The sequence below is a fragment of the Haliotis rufescens genome, unplaced genomic scaffold, assembly GCF_023055435.1.
Source record: "Haliotis rufescens isolate VD_foot unplaced genomic scaffold, xgHalRufe1.0.p SCAF_17, whole genome shotgun sequence".
Lineage (NCBI taxonomy): Eukaryota > Metazoa > Mollusca > Gastropoda > Lepetellida > Haliotidae > Haliotis > Haliotis rufescens.
Window position 1 is genome coordinate 31,306,274 of NW_025963857.1, and position 22,926 is coordinate 31,329,199.

A 22,926-nucleotide genomic window follows, 5' to 3' on the forward strand; every position below is an offset into this window, starting at 1 on the left:
TTCTTGCACAGAAACTGTCAGGGTACCACAGGTACCGGTACTTTTCTGTATCTACAAAGTATCCTTGCCAAAATCAAAATACAGAAATGTGTATCACTGTAGCTGGTCACTGTACAGCACTGAGGCAAGCTGAAACTGATTCCTATGCAGACTTCCAGCATGCCAAGTCATGGTATAATCAATCATGGCTTTACCTGTTTGAGGAATAAAAAAAAAAATGCTTTTCATATCATCACCATAGTCAGGTCCGGGTTTCGATCCCCGGCTGCGTCATACCAAAAGACGTCAAAAGATGGTACTTTTTGTTACCCTGTCTGGCACTCGGCATTAAGGGGCTAAAACAAGGACTGGTCGGCTAGAAGTCAGTATACTATGTCTGAGTGGGGTATTGTATCTCAGTGAGCTAGCACTATAAATCGGCATAGTCCGGAAGAGTACAAGCAGCCACACAAACACATCTCTATATAAGTGCAATAATCTTGGACGCGATGTTTAACCCAATTTCACCTCATCACTTTCTAACAATCTAATCCCACAGCATGCAATACTCCTTTTCTTTTCTATTATTAACGTTCAATAACCACGGTTTCCAGCATGCCATACCTTATGTTAAATATGAAATCAAAACTGATTTCTCAGTAACCAGCAAGGGTACGTTTCTGTATGATAATTTTGGACAGGGTAATTGACCCTATAGGACAGCAACCCCTTCAGCTTTGCTGACTGTTAGATATATCAAATGAGGGGAAACTAGCTGGGTATTAACTTCTAATAAGAACATGTAGAACAATAACACTCGCTCGCACACTCAACTGAAGAATATTTTATACACACTCAAGGACACACCAATACTGAATTTATGCAGACGTATATGCACTCATATATGGACATCAAATATGAAACGTGATATAGATATTCTATACCTTTACAGGCTGCAATATGTCAAACCCTTAATTTTATGGGAATATTTGTAAATATACTGTCCACAAAATAGATAATTGTTCAAGAATTGGGGTCTTCTGTGGTGTACCTTTAACATCATTCATAAACAACTGGACTGGTGAATATATAATATATCCCACAGAGGACATAACTGAGGGATAATGTCTTTAACTCTTGGGATGGCCTTGACATTTTGGTTGATGACAACTGACTAGTTCACTGATAGTACATGTAGTTCATTATTTATGACAACAGAGTTTGGCAGTTTCAAAGTATATCCTATTTCTAACTTTGACTACATTTATGCAGTATTGAGTCCTTTGAATATGCTTTACAAAAATGGATGGAATATATAGTGTATAACATGAAGGGAGGTAACTGGTGAAATCAAAGGTCAAATTTGTGATATTTTTTGCAGTCCAAGAACTGTGCCTTTTCAGGAACACAATTTGACCTCTGACATGTTCATGGTCGTCAAAATAAATGATTCTGATGTTAAGAGATTGTCTCTCTCTCTCTTTGATAACACTGACAACCTTGTGACCTGGAGAACACCGCAAAAGGGATGAAAAACTGAGTTTATCATATACATTAATAATGTGTATGGATGGAGAGAGGAATTTAAATAATGCTTGAAACATTGCACTGTTTATCTTATGGAGCACGTCTGAGTTTCATTTCTATAACATTGAAACGAAGAAATGAGAGTTAGATTCCAAAAAGATAGATTCATACTTTAGTTCTGAATTAGACAAAAAGTTTAATATTTATTTTGGTCACAGAAAAAAAGGATTACCTTCACATGCAGCTAATATTGATGACCTGATTTTTGGTCAGAACTTAAACCTTGCATGAACTTGGATAATACACAATTTAAAAGAAAAATGATAAATAACATTTGTTAAACGACAATAATGTTGCTATGGACAACATAAGATTCGAGCCAAATTATCATTTAAACATCCACATCCACATATAAACTAGTAATATGATACCAATATCAAACAGCTGTCCCCAAAACACAAGGAAATGCTGATGATGCAGGCATGTTATTGAAACAAAGTGGAGTAACATTTCCTTGCCAATCATCGTGTGGTCATATTTCCACTGGTTGAGAGACGATGATAAAAAATAAAACTTCTGTTTGTGTTTAGAAAGCAATGTATACTCTCATCAACAGACTGTCAATAGTTCAGACACTGACATTGCAACTGTCAGCACTTATTTTTCCAAAACGGCAATGTCTAATGTTGACAGCCTTCTGTTGTGAATATTTCTTGACACATCACAGCTGTCATTTAAAACTTGCATACATTCAACCACATGTCAGTTGACATGGTGAATAAATACATGACAATGAGAACAAATCACAACCATGCATGCACGAGATCGGAGGTTTCAGTCTGGTGTGAGGCTGGTCCAGTAGGTGACGCTGCTCACGTCTCATGTCCCCTGACATGTCTTGCAGCAGCTCTTGCGATAGTAGCGCCGGTCACATGCCTTGTGTTGTCGGACCAGCGGGCACCAGCTCACTGTGTCCTCACACGGTTCTGTGGAGAGGTAGGAGATATAGCAATTATAGCATGGTCAATGTGTTACAGGGTTTATCTGGACTCTATATACAGCATCCTGTACTCATAAAACTCATAAAGAATGGACACAATAATATTCCCTGCAAGTCCCATTGGATGTAGGTGAGGTGAAATTGGGTTTAACGTCGCGTCGAAGATTATAGCGACGTGCATGCACGTGTGTGTGAGTGTCGCTGCTTGTACTAGTCCGGACTGATGCCAATTTATAGTGCTAGCTCACAGAGATATGATGCCGCAGTTTAACATGAATATCCCACTCAGACACAGTTTACTGACTCTGAGCCGACCAGTCCTTGTTTTAGCCCCTAAATGCCAAGCGTCAGACAGGGTAACAACAAGTACCATCTTTTGACGTCTTTTGGTATGATGTGGCCGGGGATTGAACCCCGGACCTTCCGCTCTCTGGGCGGATGCTCTAGACCATGGAGGCGGTCCCCATTGGATGTAAGAGTATGAATGTTGGAAAGACAAAGACAGGCTTCTCTGATATTTCTGGTCTGATAATATATAGAATCAGTTTTTTGGACAGGCCATGTCAGATGTTCCTCACTCAATCACTAAGTTTCAATTCAAAAGTGGAAATACCCATAATGCATCACACATACTTTGCATTTTATTTGCTGTTGGTACAGTGGGACTCCTTTCTATGTTTGTGACTCACAATATATTACTTCGACTCCTTAGGACTTGCACATGTAGAGAGCAGGGCAAATCCTTGGTGCTTTATATCAATACCATCCTTGTACGCATGTATGATTTAATATTGAAAACATTCTAGTGTTGAATTATGCTTCAGTTGCAGTACTGTAGCAGCCTGCTCATTATCATGTCTGAGACAGTCTAAGCAGTTTTGTTTGTTTATTTGTTGTTTAATGCCTCACTCAGAAATATTCCAGTTATATGACGGCAGCCTGTAAACAGTCGAAGCAGTGGTGGATTCATGTCATCAGAACACAATCTGCCAGTCATGCATTGTGGCCCCACAATTCTCAGTTTAGTCAACCCGTGAAGATCCGGGGTAGTATAGGTCTTCAGCAACCCATGCTTGCCGTAAGTGGCGACTAATGGGATCGGGTGGTCAGACTCGCTGACTTGGTCGATTCATGTCATCGATCCCAATTGTGTGGCTCAATGCTCACGATATCAATCACTGGATTGTCTGGTCCAGACTCGATTACTTACAGACTGCCGTCATTTTGCTGGAATAATACTGAGTGCGGTGTAAAATAACAACCAAACCAAACCAAATTCATTTTAGTCTGCTCTTGTTGTGAGCATGGAGTGCTGGGTGCCTGACCTGGAATCACTGTATGGCATTTATATCAGACATCGACATACAATACTTGTTATATGGCAGAATGTATTATTTGAAGCACCATTGTGTTACTACATCATGGTGCATCTGGGTCCTAGCTTGTCTGACAACAAAAGAACCATAATCACTGGTCGATAAGAGAATGGGACTGGTGACCTCGTCAGTATTATTTGTTTATTGTTTTATTACTTAATCAGCTTACTAAATAATCAAGAATCTTAAAAAGAAAACACACTGATGAATCTAATTATTTTTTTCTACCATCAATCAGAGAAACCAGAAAGGCCTCACTGCTACTGTGTATGAAACAGCTTTTCATCCAACCAGTGCTTGCCATTTTGGTTTGTTGGTATATTGTACACAGAAAACAATACTGGAAACAGTTTCACCTGACTGTTTGCAGTTTTCATATTAACCCTTAAACATATCATATGCCATATCTTCCTACAACAAGCAAACTGTAGGCACAACTTACGATCTTTGGACGGACATATTCCAGCGTTGCATGGTCTGGATGTGTGGGGCTTGTGATGTGACTTGCATGCAAATGGGTGTGGTCTTCTGTGGCTGTCAATGCACTTGATGCTCCGTACCTGAATGCCACGCCCACATGTGGCAGAACACTGCAATACAACATTCTGGTGGTTATTCTCTAGGGTTAATCGTTTGTTTCTACATTTATCTAATCAGAAGGCAGAAGGGATCTTGACATGTTATTGACAGGAATGTTAATGAGAAAGATGAAACCAACATTTAACTATATCACATTTACACTAGTAAGAGATAATTCAGCTAGAACAGTCTAGGAAGCTTTGAATTAATTTGCATCAATGAAAGTAAATATGCAATTAGTCTTATGTAGAAGACAGAAACAGAAAATAGAAAAGGTAATCATTTTGTTTCAATTGTAAACAAACACTGAATAAAATGACAGTTATCCTTTGTCAGGGCTGGCATAAGTATTGACATTGCCCATGGATACATCATATAATTCAGGGTTTGTAGTCTGTACCATCATGAAATGGAGACAAAGCACTGGCTTGGACTGCATGTAGAAGTGTACCTGAGTATGTGACAGTGACAATGCAGGTGTGTGACAGAATGCTGGTGTGTGACAGAATGCAGGTGTGTGACAGAATGCAGGTGTGTGACAGAATGCAGGTGTGTGACAGAATGCAGAGGGGTACCACTACCAGGTATCAAATACAGCTGTGCTAGTGCACCAGGTGATCTATACTACACAAAAGAACTTAAAGGAAAACCCGATTCCCTCATATTACTATAGTTGATCTGTCATGGCAGAATTGGGATGTCCTTAACTTCTTTTGAGTAGTATATACAAGAGTGCAAGTGCACCAGGTGAGATATTCTGTTGTATGCACCAGGTGATATATACAGGTAGTGTACCAGTTGTCAAATACATGTATGCAAGTGCACCATGTGATATAAACAGGTGTGCGTGTGCACCAGGTGAGATATGGAGGTTTTGACCAGGTGAGATATGCAGGTGTGTGCACCAGGTGACATATGCAGGTGTGTGGACCAGTTGACATATGCAGGTGTGTGGACTGGGTGAGATATGCAGGTGTGTGGACCAGGTGAGATATGCAGGTGTGTGGACCAGGTGAGATATGCAGGTGTGTGCACCTTGTGAGATATGCAGGTGTATGGACCATGTGAGATATGCAGGTGTGTGGACCAGGTGAGATATGCAGGTGTGTGCACCTTGTGACATATGCAGGTGTGTGCACCTTGTGACATATGCAGGTGTGTGGACCAGGTGAGATATGCAGGTGTGTGGACCGGGTGACATATGCAGGTGTGTGGACCAGGTGACATATGCAGGTGTGTGGACCAGGTGACATATGCAGGTGTGTGGACCGGGTGATAGATGAAGGTGTGTGCACCAGGTGACATAAATTTCTGTTATTAGAAGTCACAATAGATGGAATACAGTTGAGTAAACTGATAAGGGGATGCAACGGTTTTAATATTTGTATTCTTGATATATTTCAGCATAATTTGTACTTTACTTACATAAAAAAGACAAGTACATGTAATTCATATTCCGACTTGTCACACTGTACACCAGACAAGATTTTACTGGAGCTTCTTTCACTCCAACTTACACCCCCCCCACCTAATGTTGATGTCAATATCTCAGTCAAAAATGAGTGAGTGAGTAAGGTGAGTCATATTTGGCATTTGGCATTATTCTAGGTATACCATAACAGGGAGAACCAAGAACATCCTCACACACTGTACCCGTGTGGGGAACCAAACCCTGTTGGTGTGTGAAGTCTGCATAGAGTGGAGTCATGATGATGTGTGTGGTCTGTGTGACTGAAGCTGTTAATGCATGTGAAGTCTGCATAGGGTGGAGTCAGGATGAAGTGTGTGCGGTCTGTGTGACTGAAGCTGTTAATGCATGTGAAGTCTGCATAGGGTGGAGTCAGGATGAAGTGTGTGCGGTCTGTGTGACTGAAGCTGTTAATGCATGTGAAGTCTGCATAGGGTGGAGTCAGGATGAAGTGTGTGCGGTCTGTGTGACTGAAGCTGTTAATGCATGTGAAGTCTGCATAGAGTGGAGTCAGGATGAAGTGTGTGTGGTCTGTGTGACTGAAGCTGTTAATGCATGTGAAGTCTGCATAGGGTGGAGTCAGGATGAAGTGTGTGCGGTCTGTGTGACTGAAGCTGTTAATGCATGTGAAGTCTGCATAGAGTGGAGTCAGGATGAAGTGTGTGTGGCCTGTGTTACTGAAGCTGTTAATGCATGTGAATTCTGCATAGAGTGGAGTCAGGATGAAGTGTGTGTGGCCTGTGTTACGGAAGCTGTTAATGCATGTGAAGTCTGTATAGAGTGGAGTCAGGATGAAGTGTGTGCGGTCTGTGTGACTGAAGCTGTTAATGCATGTGAAGTCTGTATAGAGTGGAGTCAGGATGAGATGTGTGTGTGGCCTGTGTGGCTGAAGCTGTTAATGCATGTGAAGTCTGTATAGTGTGGAGTCAAGATGAGATGTGCGTGGTCTGTGTGGCTGAAGCTGTTAATGCATGTGAAGTCTGTATAGAGTGGAGTCAAGATGAGATGTGCGTGGTCTGTGTGGCTGAAGCTGTTAATGCATGTGAAGTCTGTATAGAGTGGAGTCAGGATGTGATGTGTGTGGCCTGTATGACAGAAGCTGTTAATGCATGTGAAGTCTGTATAGAGTGGAGTCAGGATGTGATGTGTGTGGCCTGTATGACGGAAGCTGTTAATGCATGTGAAGTCTGTATAGAATGGAGTCAGGATGTGATGTGTGTGGCCTGTATGACGGAAGCTGTTAATGCATGGTGAAGCGAGAGTCTGCAGCAGCAGCAGCAGCTATCCCTGAAATGATGAGTGCAGTGTTACAGAAGCTGTGCGTGTGACGGGAAGCTACACTGTAACGGAGGTGGTGCATCTGGGGGATGGTGAAGCAAGATTGAGGAGGAAGGGGAAGATCGGCGAAGTACCAAGCAGACAAGTACGTACATTCACACTTCTGTATGAAGTAGTTAAGAATTAAGAATAAGTTAAGATCATTTTCATCATGTTAAATCGCTGTCTGAGGGTCAATTTAAAACAAATCGAAACAAAACTTCTCAAGGATTATTTTAGAACTGCAGAGCAGTGTCATTGATGTTTTAGCACCAAACACAATTTTTTTTATTACTTTTCAGAATAAAATTAGTTAATATTTCATACTGCATACATTGTGCGAATAATTTTACTTTTTTCCTCAATTAGCAATATTTTGAGTGATCTGCCCAAATCATTTTCAACATAACTAAACAATATCTAAAACAGAGACTTTGATATGAGTGTATTTGTTCTGCTTGGCTGTGGACCGACCAATACACACAAAACACAATACACAGTGACGATACAACAAACCACTAGCGTGACCGTCGAGTCACCATGCACACCTTGGACCAGTGCAAAGCATGCCAATATGGCCGCTGCCACGCACGTAGCGCCTGTGGGCACTCAACGAGCCAACATGTCTCCTCCATTGCCACGTTAGGTTTGCGATTGTGTTTACACTGACTATCGGTGGCGGGCGCATGCTTGCCATGTGCATCGACTTGATTACACTTGAGGTATCTCGACCGCCTCCCTTGACCGCACGTTCGTGAACACTAAGGCAAGAAAGCATGGCGTTGTTCATTCATCCAGTTCATGTCTACATAAGCTTATTGTTGAAGCAAGCAGCTAAAGAGTATAAGTATATGATCATCTACCTATACTTCCTTGCCTTGCTACGGTTGTAAGGAAGAAGCTTTGGTTGGTAAATCCAACACCCATAACCTTTGTTAACACATTCTTAGACTTGTGACAATAAAATCCCTCCTTACAACATATTAATACATTCTCTGATTATGATACCACAGGAGGATAGATGTTCAAGTGAGAGAAGAGCCTTAAAATCACTAAACAGTGAATGTATTTTAAAAGTGAACTTGGAGATGTGGCCTTTCTTGGAACAGCTACAGATCTGAACAAATCCTCCACAATTGTTATTTTTACTATATATCTCACATAAGGTCAGCAGTTCAAAGACTGAAATCCCTATTTGATGAAGTCACCTGCTCTCTGGCAGTGCTTTGAAGTAATACAGGTGCTCAATTGTTTTAGTGTGAAAAAGGAGTGCTTCAATAGTGTGATTTTATTTTTTAAGTCCAAGCAGAAATAAAATGCTTTCATGCAGGATGTTCTTGTTGATTGAGTAGTGCCTGAGACTTTTCTGTCCTTTCATCTAACAATACATTCTGCACATTGTGATTGTGAGTACATGTGAGCCACTGCTCGCTGGACTTCAGTAACAAGTACAGGATGGTATGAGATCCATAAGTCATAACAACATGACACTGTAGAACAATGTGTCACTGTACAACAACATGACACTGTACACTGTGCCACTGAAGAACAATGTGTCACTGTACAATATGACACTGCAGAACAATGTGTCACTGTACAACACCATGCCACTGTACAACAATTCACCATACAACATGGTGTAGAACATTTTACATCTTATTTCAATCTGATTGATAGATTTTTAATATTCATGCTGAAATATGGCTTGCATTGTGATCTAGGACGTGAAACATGACATATATGTTTGTTGCATTGAAGCCTTGTATAAAGATATGAACAGTGAACTTTATTGACATTGTTACACCCCTGAAGGCTAGTATTACACTTGTCTTCACATAAAAAGCTAATTTAAGTTATTTTTCTTAGAATTTCAAACATTTTTGAGAAATTAATTGAATCCAGACTTATCCAAGTACTCAGTAAATGAACTTTAATGAACAGCAGTGTGTACTACGTGTTTACTTCCATCAAACAGCTTGTTAAAAACTTATGTTTAAGATGTAAGAACCTAGTGAATTTGAACTCATAAGTGTAAGTATACTGTACAACACTCAGCAAACACAATTTCACAAAAATGTAATAATTAATATAACAAAAACAGAACCAAAAAATACTGAAAGCACTTTGTTTCTGCAATATACTGTGCATATTGTGAGATAATGTTAGGTAAACATGCTATTCAAATAATATATTATACCTGCATAATGCATGTTTCTATAAGACAGTATGATTTAACAGGATTGTAAAGTAATCCGTCACTTACCTCTGTCACTCAATGTTATCTTATAGCTTATAGAAGCAGAGGCTAAAGAGGCATGTTATACAACCAAGTGTTTAATGCCAAGTGTTAACACATTAATGAGACATTTATCTGTTCCGAGTATTTAGTGATATCACATAGCAAAGTTCTGAGAAAATATTTTACAGAAATATTGTTTGAACTTACAGGTCCCCATGGTGACAACAGCCATTCATATTTCTCTTTGCAGAGTGGCATTTTACACATGCGGGACACATTAGGTTTCTTCATCCCAGAACACTCGTCCTCAGACAGTACACGAAACCCTCGCCGCTCACGACGACGACACATTATACGTCGATGCTGCATGCCCTTACCACAAGTTGCAGAACACTGAAATCAGAAATATTTGGTGCATATATACCTGATGTTTGCGGATACCTGATTGTTATTCACTGACTATATGGAGACTCTTATTGAAAGATTATCAAGTATTAAGTATTATTTTATCAAAATAAGTGTTACTGAAAGATCACTTCTGTAATTGACCCTCAATTAAGAAAGGTCCCAACAGTCAAATATAAACCTGTTTTTCTGAACCTGCAAGGCTCCTGAAATACATAGCTACCAATGGTCTCATCACTTCACTGTGTCCCCATCCACAGCTACATCACTTCACCGTGTCCCCATCCACAGCTACAACACTTCACCGAGCCCCCATCTACAGCTACATCACTTCACCGTGCCCCCATCTACAGCTACATCACTTCACCGTGCCCCCATCTACAGCTACATCACTTCACCGTGTCCCCATCTACAGCTACAACACTTCACCGTGTCCCCATCCACAGCTACATCACTTCACCTAGCCCCCATCTACAGCTACATCACTTCACCGTGTCCCCATCCACAGCTACATCACTTCACCGAGCCCCCATCTACAGCTACATCACTTCACCGTGTCCCCATCCACAGCTACATCACTTCACCGAGCCCCCATCTACAGCTACATCACTTCACCGAGCCCCCATCTACAGCTACATCACTTCACCGAGCCCCCATCTACAGCTACATCACTTCACCGTGCCCCCATCTACAGCTACATCACTTCACTGTGCCCCCATCTACAGCTACAACACTTCACCGTGTCCCCATCCACAGCTACAACACTTCACCGAGCCCCCATCTACAGCTACATCACTTCACCGTGCCCCCATCTACAGCTACATCACTTCACTGTGCCCCCATCTACAGCTACAACACTTCACCATGCCCTATCCAAAGCTACATCACTTCACCGAGCCCCCATCTACAGCTACATCACTTCACCGTGTCCCCATCCACAGCTACATCACTTCGCCGAGCCCCCATCTACAGCTACATCACTTCACCATGTCCCCATCCACAGCTACATCACTTCACCGTGCCCCCATCTACAGCTACATCACTTCACCGTGCCCCCATCTACAGCTACATCACTTCACCGTGCCCCCATCTACAGCTACAACACTTCACCATGCCCCCATCTACAGCTACAACTCTTTACTGTGAACCCCATCTACAGCTACAACACTTCACCATGACCCCATCTACAGCTACATCATTTCACCGTGCCCCCATCTACAGCTAAAACACTTCACCGTGCCCCCATCTACAGCTACAACACTTCACCATGCCCCCATCTACAGCTACATCACTTCACCGTGCCCCCATCTACAGCTACAACACTTCACCATGCCCCCATCTACAGCTACAACACTTCACCATGCCCCCATATACAGCTACATCACTTCACCGTGCCCCCATCTACAGCTACAACACTTCACCATGCCCCCATCTACAGCTACAACACTTCACCGTGCCCCCATCTACAGCTACATCACTTCACCGTGCCCCCATCTACAGCTACATCACTTCACCGTGCCCCCATCTACAGCTAAAACACTTCACCGTGCCCCCATCTACAGCTACAACACTTCACCATGCCCCCATCTACAGCTACAACACTTCACCATGCCCCCATCTACAGCTACATCACTTCACCGAGCCCCCATCTACAGCTACATCACTTCACTGTGCCCCATCCACAGCTACATCACTTCACTGTGCCCCCATCTACAGCTACATCACTTCACCGTGCCCCCATCTACAGCTACATCACTTCACCGTGCCCCCATCTACAGCTAAAACACTTCACCGTGCCCCCATCTACAGCTACAACACTTCACCATGCCCCCATCTACAGCTACAACACTTCACCATGCCCCCATCTACAGCTACATCACTTCACCGAGCCCCCATCTACAGCTACAACACTTCACCGTGCCCCCATCTACAGCTACATCACTTCACCGAGCCCCCATCTACAGCTACAACACTTCACCATGCCCCCATCTACAGCTACATCACTTCACCGAGCCCCCATCTACAGCTACATCACTTCACTGTGCCCCCATCTACAGCTACAACACTTCACCGAGCCCCCATCTACAGCTACAACACTTCACCGAGCCCCCATCTACAGCTACATCACTTCACCGAGCCCCCATCTACAGCTACAACACTTCACCATGCCCCATCTACAGCTACATCACTTCACTGTGCCCCATTCTACAGCTACATCACTTCACCATGCCCCATCTACAGCTACATCACTTCACTGTGCCCCATTCTACAGCTACATCACTTCACCATGCCCCCATCTACAGCTACATCACTTCACTGTGCCCCATTCTACAGCTACATCACTTCACCATGCCCCATCTACAGCTACATCACTTCACTGTGCCCCATTCTACAGCTGCAACACTTCACCATGCCCCCATCTACAGCTACAACACTTCACCATGCCCCATCTACAGCTACATCACTTCACTGTGCCCCATTCTACAGCTACATCACTTCACCATGCCCCCATCTACAGCTACATCACTTCACTGTGCCCCATTCTACAGCTACATCACTTCACCATGCCCCATCTACAGCTACATCACTTCACTGTGCCCCATTCTACAGCTACAACACTTCACCATGCCCCCATCTACAGCTACAACACTTCACCATGCCCCATCTACAGCTACATCACTTCACTGTGCCCCATCTACAGCTACATCACTTCACCATGCCCCATCTACAGCTACATCACTTCACTGTGCCCCATCTACAGCTACATCACTTCACCGTGTCCCCATCTACAGCTACATCACTTCACCGAGCCCCCATCTACAGCTACATCACTTCACTGTGCCCCCATCTACAGCTACATCACTTCACTGTGCCCCCATCTACAGCTACATCACTTCACTGTGCCCCATTCTACAGCTACATCACTTCACCATGCCCCATCTACAGCTACATCACTTCACTGTGCCCCATTCTACAGCTACATCACTTCACTGTGCCCCATCTACAGCTACATCACTTCACCATGCCCCATCTACAGCTACATCACTTCACTGTGCCCCATCTACAGCTACATCACTTCACCATGCCCCATCTACAGCTACAACACTTCACCATGCCCTATCCAAAGCTACATCACTTCACCGAGCCCCCATCTACAGCTACATCACTTCACCGAGCCCCCATCTACAGCTACATCACTTCACCGAGCCCCCATCTACAGCTACATCACTTCACTGTGCCCCCATCTACAGCTACAACACTTCACCATGCCCCATCTACAGCTACATCACTTCACCATGCCCCATCTACAGCTACATCACTTCACTGTGCCCCATCTACAGCTACATCACTTCACCATGCCCCATCTACAGCTACATCACTTCACTGTGCCCCATCTACAGCTACATCACTTCACCGAGCCCCCATCTACAGCTACATCACTTCACCGTGCCCCCATCTACAGCTACATCACTTCACTGTGCCCCCATCTACAGCTACAACACTTCACCGTGTCCCCATCCACAGCTACAACACTTCACCGAGCCCCCATCTACAGCTACATCACTTCACCGTGCCCCCATCTACAGCTACATCACTTCACTGTGCCCCCATCTACAGCTACAACACTTTACCATGCCCTATCCAAAGCTACATCACTTCACTGAGCCCCCATCTACAGCTACAACACTTCACCGTGTCCCCATCCACAGCTACATCACTTCACCGAGCCCCCATCTACAGCTACATCACTTCACCATGTCCCCATCCACAGCTACATCACTTCACCGTGCCCCCATCTACAGCTACATCACTTCACCGTGCCCCCATCTACAGCTACATCACTTCACCGTGCCCCCATCTACAGCTACAACACTTCACCATGCCCCCATCTACAGCTACAACTCTTTACTGTGAACCCCATCTACAGCTACAACACTTCACCATGACCCCATCTACAGCTACATCATTTCACCGTGCCCCCATCTACAGCTAAAACACTTCACCGTGCCCCCATCTACAGCTACAACACTTCACCATGCCCCCATCTACAGCTACAACACTTCACCATGCCCCCATCTACAGCTACATCACTTCACTGTGCCCCATCCACAGCTACATCACTTCACTGTGCCCCCATCTACAGCTACAACACTTCACCGTGCCCCCATCTACAGCTACAACTCTTTACTGTGAACCCCATCTACAGCTACACCACCTTACCATGCCCCCCACCTGTGGCTACATTAAGTCATTGTGGACCCAGTCGTCTTCACTCCACTCACCTTGCCCCACTTGCCAACATGCCACTTGGACGGACATTGCTGAACATTACAACGTCTCTTTCTAGCGGGTTTGGGAAGATGTTTACAGAATCTCCGCTTGAGGCGCCGTTCCTTTTGAGATGACAGTTTCTGGCGACATGTTATTTTCCGTATCTGTTTCCCACTTCCACACGGCTTGGTGCAAGTATGCCACGCCTCAGCAGACCACCTAGAACAGATGAGCGGTACTCATGCATAGGACTACATCCAGGACACCACGTCTTCACACACGTCAAACATACTGTGACATCATCTAGACTTAAACTGGAAATTTGGAATCATTAAGTCCCTTTAAAGAGGAACAATTTCATTTTGGTTAGGAGATTCTATGGATTCTTTAATAAAATCCTTTCAAGAAAACAATAAATTTTGTTCTTGCCTAACCTGACTCATCTAAACACGATTGGAAAACTAATGTATTTGTTAGAACAGCATTTATCCCTACAAATGAAGACTTAGTGGCCACAACATAGTGTATAACCTTAAGATGGCCCCAGTCAATGGGTACAACTCTAAGAAGGCCCCAGCCAATGGGTACAACCCTAAGATGGCCCCAGCCAATGGGTACAACCTTAAGATGGCCCCAACCAATGGGTACAACTCTAAGAAGGCCCCAGCCAATGGGTACAACTCTAAGAAGGCCCCAACCAATGGGTACAACTCTAAGAAGGCCCCAGCCAATGGGTACAACTCTAAGAAGGCCCCAGCCAATGGGTACAACTCTAAGAAGGCCCCAGTCAATAGGTACAACCTTAAGATGGCCCCAGCCAATGGGTACAACTCTAAGAAGGGCCCAGCCAATGGGTACAACCTTAAGATGGCCCCAGTCAATAGGTACAACTCTAAGAAGGCCCCAGTCAATGGGTACAACCTTAAGATGGCCCCAACCAATGGGTACAACTCTAAGAAGGCCCCAGTCAATGGGTACAACTCTAAGAAGGCCCCAGCCAATGGGTACAACTCTAAGAAGGCCCCAGCCAATGGGTACAACTCTAAGCAGGCCCCAGCCAATGGGTACAACTCTAAGCAGGCCCCAGCCAATGGGTACAACTCTAAGAAGGCCCCAGCCAATGGGTACAACTCTAAGCAGGCCCCAGCCAATGGGTACAACTCTAAGAAGGCCCCAGCCAATGGGTACAACTCTAAGAAGGCCCCAGCCAATGGGTACAACTCTAAGAAGGCCCCAGCCAATGGGTACAACTCTAAGCAGGCCCCAGCCAATGGGTACAACTCTAAGAAGGCCCCAGCCAATGGGTACAACTCTAAGCAGGCCCCAGTCAATAGGTACAACTCTAAGAAGGCCCCGGTCAATGGGTACAACTCTAAGAAGGCCCCAGCCAATGGGTACAACCCTAAGCAGGCCCCAGTCAATGGGTCACCTGCTGCACACTCACCTGGGAGAACAGGGCTGGGCATTGCATGGGAAGAGGCCAGTCTTGGGTTTGCGGCGAACGTCACAATACTTGTTGTCAACTTCCACCTGGAGATCGCGCCGACAAGAAGCAGTAACATTCTTCTTCCCTGAAGATCATGTGGGTAACAAGTTTTATCTTTGAGTATGTATTTCTCATATGAATATATAATTTCAAATTATCAAATAATATACATCGATTCATTCCAGCTGAGCTAGGATAAACAGATTCCGCAAACTGTGCTTTATAGGCCAATTCTACCTTTCACTCATCCAGACCAATCCTACTGAAACTCACCTGTCACCCTACCTCGCCCAACCCTGATCCATACTACTGAAATCACCAATATCATCCTACCCTGATCTATACTACTGAAATCACTAATATCACCCTACCTCACCCAACCCTGATCCAAACTACTGAACTCACCTGTGTCACCAAACCTCACCCAACCCTAATCCATACTAATGAAACTCACCAACTCCATCCTACCTCACCCAAACCAGGGTGCCGTTGTACAAAAAAGTCTTAGCGCTACGACTGTCGTAAGTCTATCTTAAGGTATGGGAGTTGTGACTACCTTACCGCAATGTTTGCTTTGTACAACAGCACCCAGATCCATACTTCTGAAATCACCATCTCATCCTACCTCACCCAACCCTGACCCTCACTATATGTACTAATGAAGACACATCCTATTTCACCCCACCACAACTACAAGACACATACTCAACCACCACCCCATCCCTTCCTGACTACAAAGCTCACCTCCAGCACATGGCTCTGTGCAGGACGACACCGACACGCTCCAGGTGTACAACACTTTAGGACGAATGGGCTGCGGTGGCATGGTGGTGGTGGTAGTAGTGGTGGTTGTGGTGGTGGAGGTTGTTGTTGCTGGGGTCAGTCTCAACTCTGCTGGAGTTTTTGGAATGGTGTATTCATACACAATACCAGGGTTGCGGTCTTGCACCAACATCTGCAAGACAACAAAACATTTCTGAATAGCATGTTCAAAGCAGCGTTAAACCCAAGTCACTCACTCACTCACTCACTCTGAACAGCACACTTATCAGTCACCTCACAACAATATCTTGTATAACTTGACCACTTACTATGTGCTATGGACACTCAGCAGGCATTTTGGCCACCAAATCCCCATTTGGTATTGTGAACCCCTTTGATTCCAGATAAATAAAAGTTCCTGAGATTCATCGGAGACAGGTTTTTTTTGTTTGTTTGTTTGTTTGTTTGTTGTTTTTCACCACACTCAGCAATATTCCAGCTATATGATGGCGGTCTGTAAACAATTGAGTCTGAATCAGACAATCCAGTGTTTGACATCATGAGCATCTATCCACGAAATTGGGATCGATGACAAGCATCCCATTAGTCGCCTTTTACGATAAGCATAGTCGCCTTTTATGGCAAGCATGGGTTGCTGAAGACCTAATCTACCCCAGATCTTCACGGGTCACGGGAGAGAGCTTTTCATAAAATATGATCAACCTCTTGGTCAATAACAGCTACAACGATTTTCACTATGGAAGTGAACAGCCTTTCCATATTTGGATAAATGATTTGAATGAAAGGCAGTCCATTGTTCATGTGCCTTTTACTCAAAAAGTTAGCTGCACCAGGTATCTAAATCATTGTGTCATAGGATTCTTCACAAATGCTAACAAGAGTGTGACTACCTCCAGGACAAGATCCTCCCCAAGAGGCCCATCTGACTCGAGTGTTTCAGGGTTGCTGTATGGACGCTTGTAGGTGAAGTCTGCACCTCCAAGTTTGTAGATCCCAGGCCAAGCCACGACTCTGTTGCCATTCAGGTAGTAGCTGCCATAGATGTTCCGCATTGCCAGGAAGTTGGAAGAGATCTTCTTCTCTCGTATGCGAATATGCCTTGCAGACTTTGGTAACACAGCAATGGGGAAATAAGCTACAAGAAACAGGAAGAATTTTCAGAATCACATGACCACACAAATCAGTTGACGGTGGAGTGAGTGAGTGAGTGAGTGAGTGAGTGAGTGAGTGAGTGAGTGTCTACCACTTTTGTGAAACCCATAAGTTCATAAACATAACATATATTTAGTCAAAGGCAAAATAAATATCTATAGTGTTAAACCCCATACACAACAGATTACAGCCGGAATACTGGATTCAAAGATTCATTTGACCTCTTAACAGAGAGCATCATTTTACATTACAATTGTTATCACTATACTCATGATACTTATTCACATCACGAACAACAGACTTCAAGAACAGGTGCTCCTGGAGTGTTTTCCTGTAGTCCATGTGGCTGGAAGGTGATACATGGTGGATAAGGCTACTTACTGTTTAACCGGGGCTGCTGTGTGTATTGTCCTTGGATCAGTTTACAGGTGGAGTTATCTCCCTCACACACACCACAGATGTCATTCCGGGCAGCCGAGCCGATGACCAGGTCACACCCAACTCTCTGTAACAAACACCAGATACTACTGCAGCAACAAACAGTGTCACTGTCTCCACAACCAGCTGTCAGACATGATAATGTCCCCACATCCTGGCAGAGCTGTCAGACATGATAATGTCCCCATATCCCAGTAGAGCTTTCAGACATGATAATGTCCCCATATCCTGGTAGAGCTGTCAGACATGATAATGTCCCCATATCCTGGTAGAGCTTTCAGACATGATAATGTCCCCATATCCTGGTAGAGCTTTCAGACATGATAATGTCCCCATATCCTGGCAGAGCTGTCAGACATGATAATGTCCCAATATCCTGGTAGAGCTGTCAGACATGATAATGTCCCCACATCCTGGTAGAGCTGTCAGACATGATAATGTCCCCATATCCTGGTAGAGCTGTCAGACATGATAATGTCCCCACATCCTGGTAGAGCTTTCAGACATGATAATGTCCCCATATCCTGGCAGAGCTGTCAGACATGATAATGTCCCCACATCCTGGTAGAGCTGTCAGACATGATAATGTCCCCACATCCTGGTAGAGCTGTCAGACATGATAATGTCCCCATATCCTGGTAGACTTTTCAGGAATATTTAGTCATGCCCTAACCCTTAACCTTAACAATACAGAGCTCAGGAGAGAATAGTTTTACTGTGCAATATTCCAGCACTATCACAGCAGGAACACCAAAAACAGGTTTCATACACAAAACTTATGTAGGAAATCAAACCTGGAACTTGGGCGTTACAACCAAAGGCCTTAATCACTTGGCTACGCCATAACCCTATGAGCACAGAAGTTCACCTTGAGTATTTCAAACATTTTGAGATCAAAGTAAAACAGTTTGAAACAAAGGTTTCAAAAGGCCTGCTTCTGAAAATTTAAAATAATGAAACTAAATGATAAATTAAAAAGTGAAAAGTTTTCTATATGGGATTGTCTAACTGTAGCATGTTCGAAATGACTGCCATTGCGTCCATGTTTAGAATAGCCGAGCATCACCTGTGCTTCAAACAATTAATGATTTCAAGAGATGTCAAACAGATGATGTTTTGGACGGATACCAAAGATACAGTCACAGAGGAAGCGAAATAGTTTATTCCTACCTTGCAAGCGCCTGTCACACAGATGTTGTCATTGTTACAAGAGGTACCATCAATTGCAAGATGCTTTACTGTGAACACAAAGTTGAGTGTCTCGGCCACACAATACAGCTTACATGGGTCCTGTGCTGCAAGTAACAAATCACATACCATATTTACAATACATGAATAGACTGAAATATTAATAGGGAGTGGGATGAGCTTAACACTCAGTGAGGGAGAGAGTGAGTTGGGATTAAGGCTGCTGTGAACTTTATTTCAGTGACATGCCTGTCAGTTTATATCAAAAGCCAAAAGTGACACGGTAGTAGACGTTTACTTGGGTGAAAACCACAATTACAATTGACTTAAGGATACTGACAGACCATTGATATTTGGGAAAATATAGGACTTGTCCCACAATCAGTGGATCCTGGCATAAATAAGGGAAACAACTTGGCACATCGCTGCACTTTAACCATTTGACCCCACTTGTAACAGTATTTTAGTTGTATCATTGCCAGTTGAGACGAGGTGAAATGGGGTTTAACATCTCGTTCAAGATTATGTCACTTATATTGTTACATGCATGTGTGTGAGGCTATCAGGCAACTTCACTGATCCACACCTGTACCCTACAATTTTAATGCAATTTGTTGCTGTAGCAAGGTAAAAAGAAAACTTGTGTTTCCTATTTCAGCCCATCCCAAAAATACTGTAGGTAGCTCGTTTTGTTGTTGCGTTTTTAATAATTTACAGGATGTCAGTAAAACACTGCTTTCCAATGAAGATACTGATTGGTTTATTGATAGTGAATACATCAAATTAACGCTCATTGCATATTGATAATACAAGGATGGTTATAAAAGCTTTGGTGCCACTTGAGAAAAACAAGGTACAAAGTTCATGCAGGGCTACAGATTAGGGTTGGTTGGGAAACCAGAAACACCAACCGTACCCCGGCCTATATCTCTGCTGCATCTAAAGGACCTACCATTATACAGCTTCTTGTACGGCTTCCACTGCAGGTACCAGCCCTTGAATGGCTTCTCATTGTATGTGGAGCACTGGACATCATGGAAGTCCTCATCACCATAGGGGCAGGTCTGGGGGAACACACACATACCTTAGCTCAGAGAAACCATACAACTAGCTACATAAATACAGCTACTGATTCAGCAAAAGGGCTGCATCTTGTATTACATGACTGAGTATCCATTAGTTGGTGATAAGCATTAGTGTAAACAGTATATTTAAGGATATGTCACCTTTGCATTACAGATGATGGTCTCCTGTGTGAATCCATGGCATGGCTTCCCTCCATACTGGGGTCTGCAACATCAATGTTACACAGTGTGAGATACAGGGTGACACACCAATCCTATAATTACACACTGTGATACACCAGTCCTATATTACACACTGTGATACACCAGTCATATGTTACACACTGTGGGATACTGGGTGATACATCAGTCATATGTTACACACTGTGGGATACTGGGTGATACACCAGTCATATATTACACACTAGGATACACCAGTCATATATTACACACTGTGGGATACTGGGTGATACATCAGTCATATATTACACACTGTGGGGTACTGGGTGATACACCAGTCATATGTTACACACTGTGGGATACTGGGTAATACACCTGTCATATATTACACACTAGGATACACCAGTCATATATTACACACTGTGGGATACTGGGTGATACATCAGTCATATATTACACACTGTGGGATACTGGGTGATACACCTGTCATATATTACACACTGTGATACACCAGTCATATATTACACACTGTAGGATACTGGGTGATTCACCTTTCATATATTACAACACTGTGGGATACTTGGTGATACACTGGTCATATATTGCACACTGTGATACACCAGTCATATATTACACACTGTGGGATACTGGGTAATACACCAGTCATATATTACACACTGTAGGATACTGGGTGATACACCTGTCATATATTATACACTGTGGGATACTGGGTGATACACCGGTCATATATTGCACACTCTGATACATCAGTCATATATTACACACTGTGGGATACTGGGTAATACACCAGTCATATATTGCACACTGTGATACATCAGTCATATATTACACACTGTGATACATCAGTCATATATTACACACTGTGGGATACTGGGTAATACACCAGTCATATATTGCACACTGTGATACATCAGTCATATATTACACACTGTGGGATACTGGGTGATACACCAGTCATATATTACACACTGTGATACATCAGTCATATATTACACACTGTGATACATCAGTCATATATTACACACTGTAGGATACTGGGTAATACACCTGTCATATATTGCACACTGTGGGATAAACTTGTCATATATTACACACTGCGGGATACTGGGTGATACACCAGTCATATATTACACACTGTGGGATACACTTGTCATATATTACACACTGTGGGATACTGGGTGATACACCTGTCATATATTGCACACTGTGATACACCAGTCATATATTACACACTGTGGGATACACCTGTCATATATAACACACTGTGGGATACTGGGTGATACACCTGTCATATATTACACACTGTAGGATACTGGGTAATACACCAGTCTTATATTACACACTGTGGGATACACCTGTCATATATTACACACTAGGATACACCTGTCATACATTACACAATTAATCCATCTATTATACCATGGCCTGTAAATAATCAAGTTTGGCCAATCGAGTGACTATTATTGAGATCAATGTTCCTTACTGTTGGGGTACCATGACACACTAGTGCCAAGTCTGCCCACCCAATCCACTAAGTCACCTCTAACTAGGGACAAACCAATATCACCATCCCACATTGTAGGGAATTAAAGCCAGGTCTTGAGCATTACAAGAGCATGGTTTTAAGACCTGGCAGCCCCACAGTGCCAACCATTGTTGAGAAGCCACACACGTGATGACTTGCCTGACTATACTGGCTGCAACACAAACACCTACACTAGTTTCTTCCTAACGTAAAGCTGATTGGAAGGCTGCTTGTACAAGTCGTATTCCTATCTCCTGGGCCACTTCAGAGTGATCCAACAGTGGGCCAGGCTCCCATCATTCAGCACTGTGTTCACCAAGCAATCAGTTACACAACAATCATATTAAATCTATTATCTCCCTCTTGGCTGATTCCTCAAAGGAGAGAGTGGGGATTTAGCGTGAACTGAGACGTTCTCTACGCTTCACAAGATTAGCAGTAATAAAACATTTATGGCAATAATTCCTGTCAGTCCTTGAATCTCACCTTTGCCCCTAACAAGGAGGCACTCTACGTTTTCTAAACACACCTCCATGAAATGGTCCTTCTACAGGAGGTACACAAGCTTAATCCCACCACATAAGAATGACAGGCGTAATTCTGAAAGCGGCCCCTGGACCCCACAAATACAACTCAAGCACAGGGCATTCACTGTATAATCAGAAAATTATAAAGTATAAAGTTTTGAAGTTGTTGTTCTGGTGTAAGAAATCAAAGAAGAAAAGTAACCCTCCCATTCCCTAGCTACCCTCAGGGCCACACAGTTCTTCCACTGTTGGTAACAATGGTTCTAGCGGGCACCTGCACAGAAAATAACAATGATTAGCTGTGTCCCTAAGCTTAATTGAGCCTTTGAGCACACAAGTTTGAAAGGTTTAGTGAACCATTACTCGCAATGTATGTTTGCAATGGTCTTCAGATGGACAA

The 22,926-nt window shown here is 43.5% G+C and overlaps 1 protein-coding gene across 4 annotated transcripts in view; it reads right to left on the bottom strand.

Moving 5' to 3' along the window:
• Nucleotides 1-403: 403 nt before the first annotated feature.
• Nucleotides 404-22,926, bottom strand: part of LOC124142529 (A disintegrin and metalloproteinase with thrombospondin motifs 16-like) — a 225,781-nt gene continuing 203,258 nt past the window's right edge. For 3 of the 4 annotated variants that reach the window (XM_046511058.2, XM_046511061.2, XM_046511063.2), the window contains 12 exons: nucleotides 20,436-20,499; nucleotides 20,162-20,273; nucleotides 19,192-19,316; nucleotides 17,965-18,088; nucleotides 17,322-17,566; nucleotides 16,393-16,603; nucleotides 15,607-15,733; nucleotides 14,174-14,381; nucleotides 9,693-9,878; nucleotides 7,795-8,007; nucleotides 4,325-4,472; nucleotides 404-2,492 (listed from right to left, as the gene is read on the bottom strand). In XM_046511058.2, coding sequence (XP_046367014.1) covers nucleotides 2,386-2,492; nucleotides 4,325-4,472; nucleotides 7,795-8,007; nucleotides 9,693-9,878; nucleotides 14,174-14,381; nucleotides 15,607-15,733; nucleotides 16,393-16,603; nucleotides 17,322-17,566; nucleotides 17,965-18,088; nucleotides 19,192-19,316; nucleotides 20,162-20,273; nucleotides 20,436-20,499 — 1,870 coding nt within the window. In that variant the 3' untranslated portion in view covers nucleotides 404-2,385. The remainder of the gene's footprint in view (nucleotides 2,493-4,324; nucleotides 4,473-7,794; nucleotides 8,008-9,692; nucleotides 9,879-14,173; nucleotides 14,382-15,606; nucleotides 15,734-16,392; nucleotides 16,604-17,321; nucleotides 17,567-17,964; nucleotides 18,089-19,191; nucleotides 19,317-20,161; nucleotides 20,274-20,435; nucleotides 20,500-22,926) is intronic. The other variant, XM_046511062.2, reaches the window with a different exon arrangement.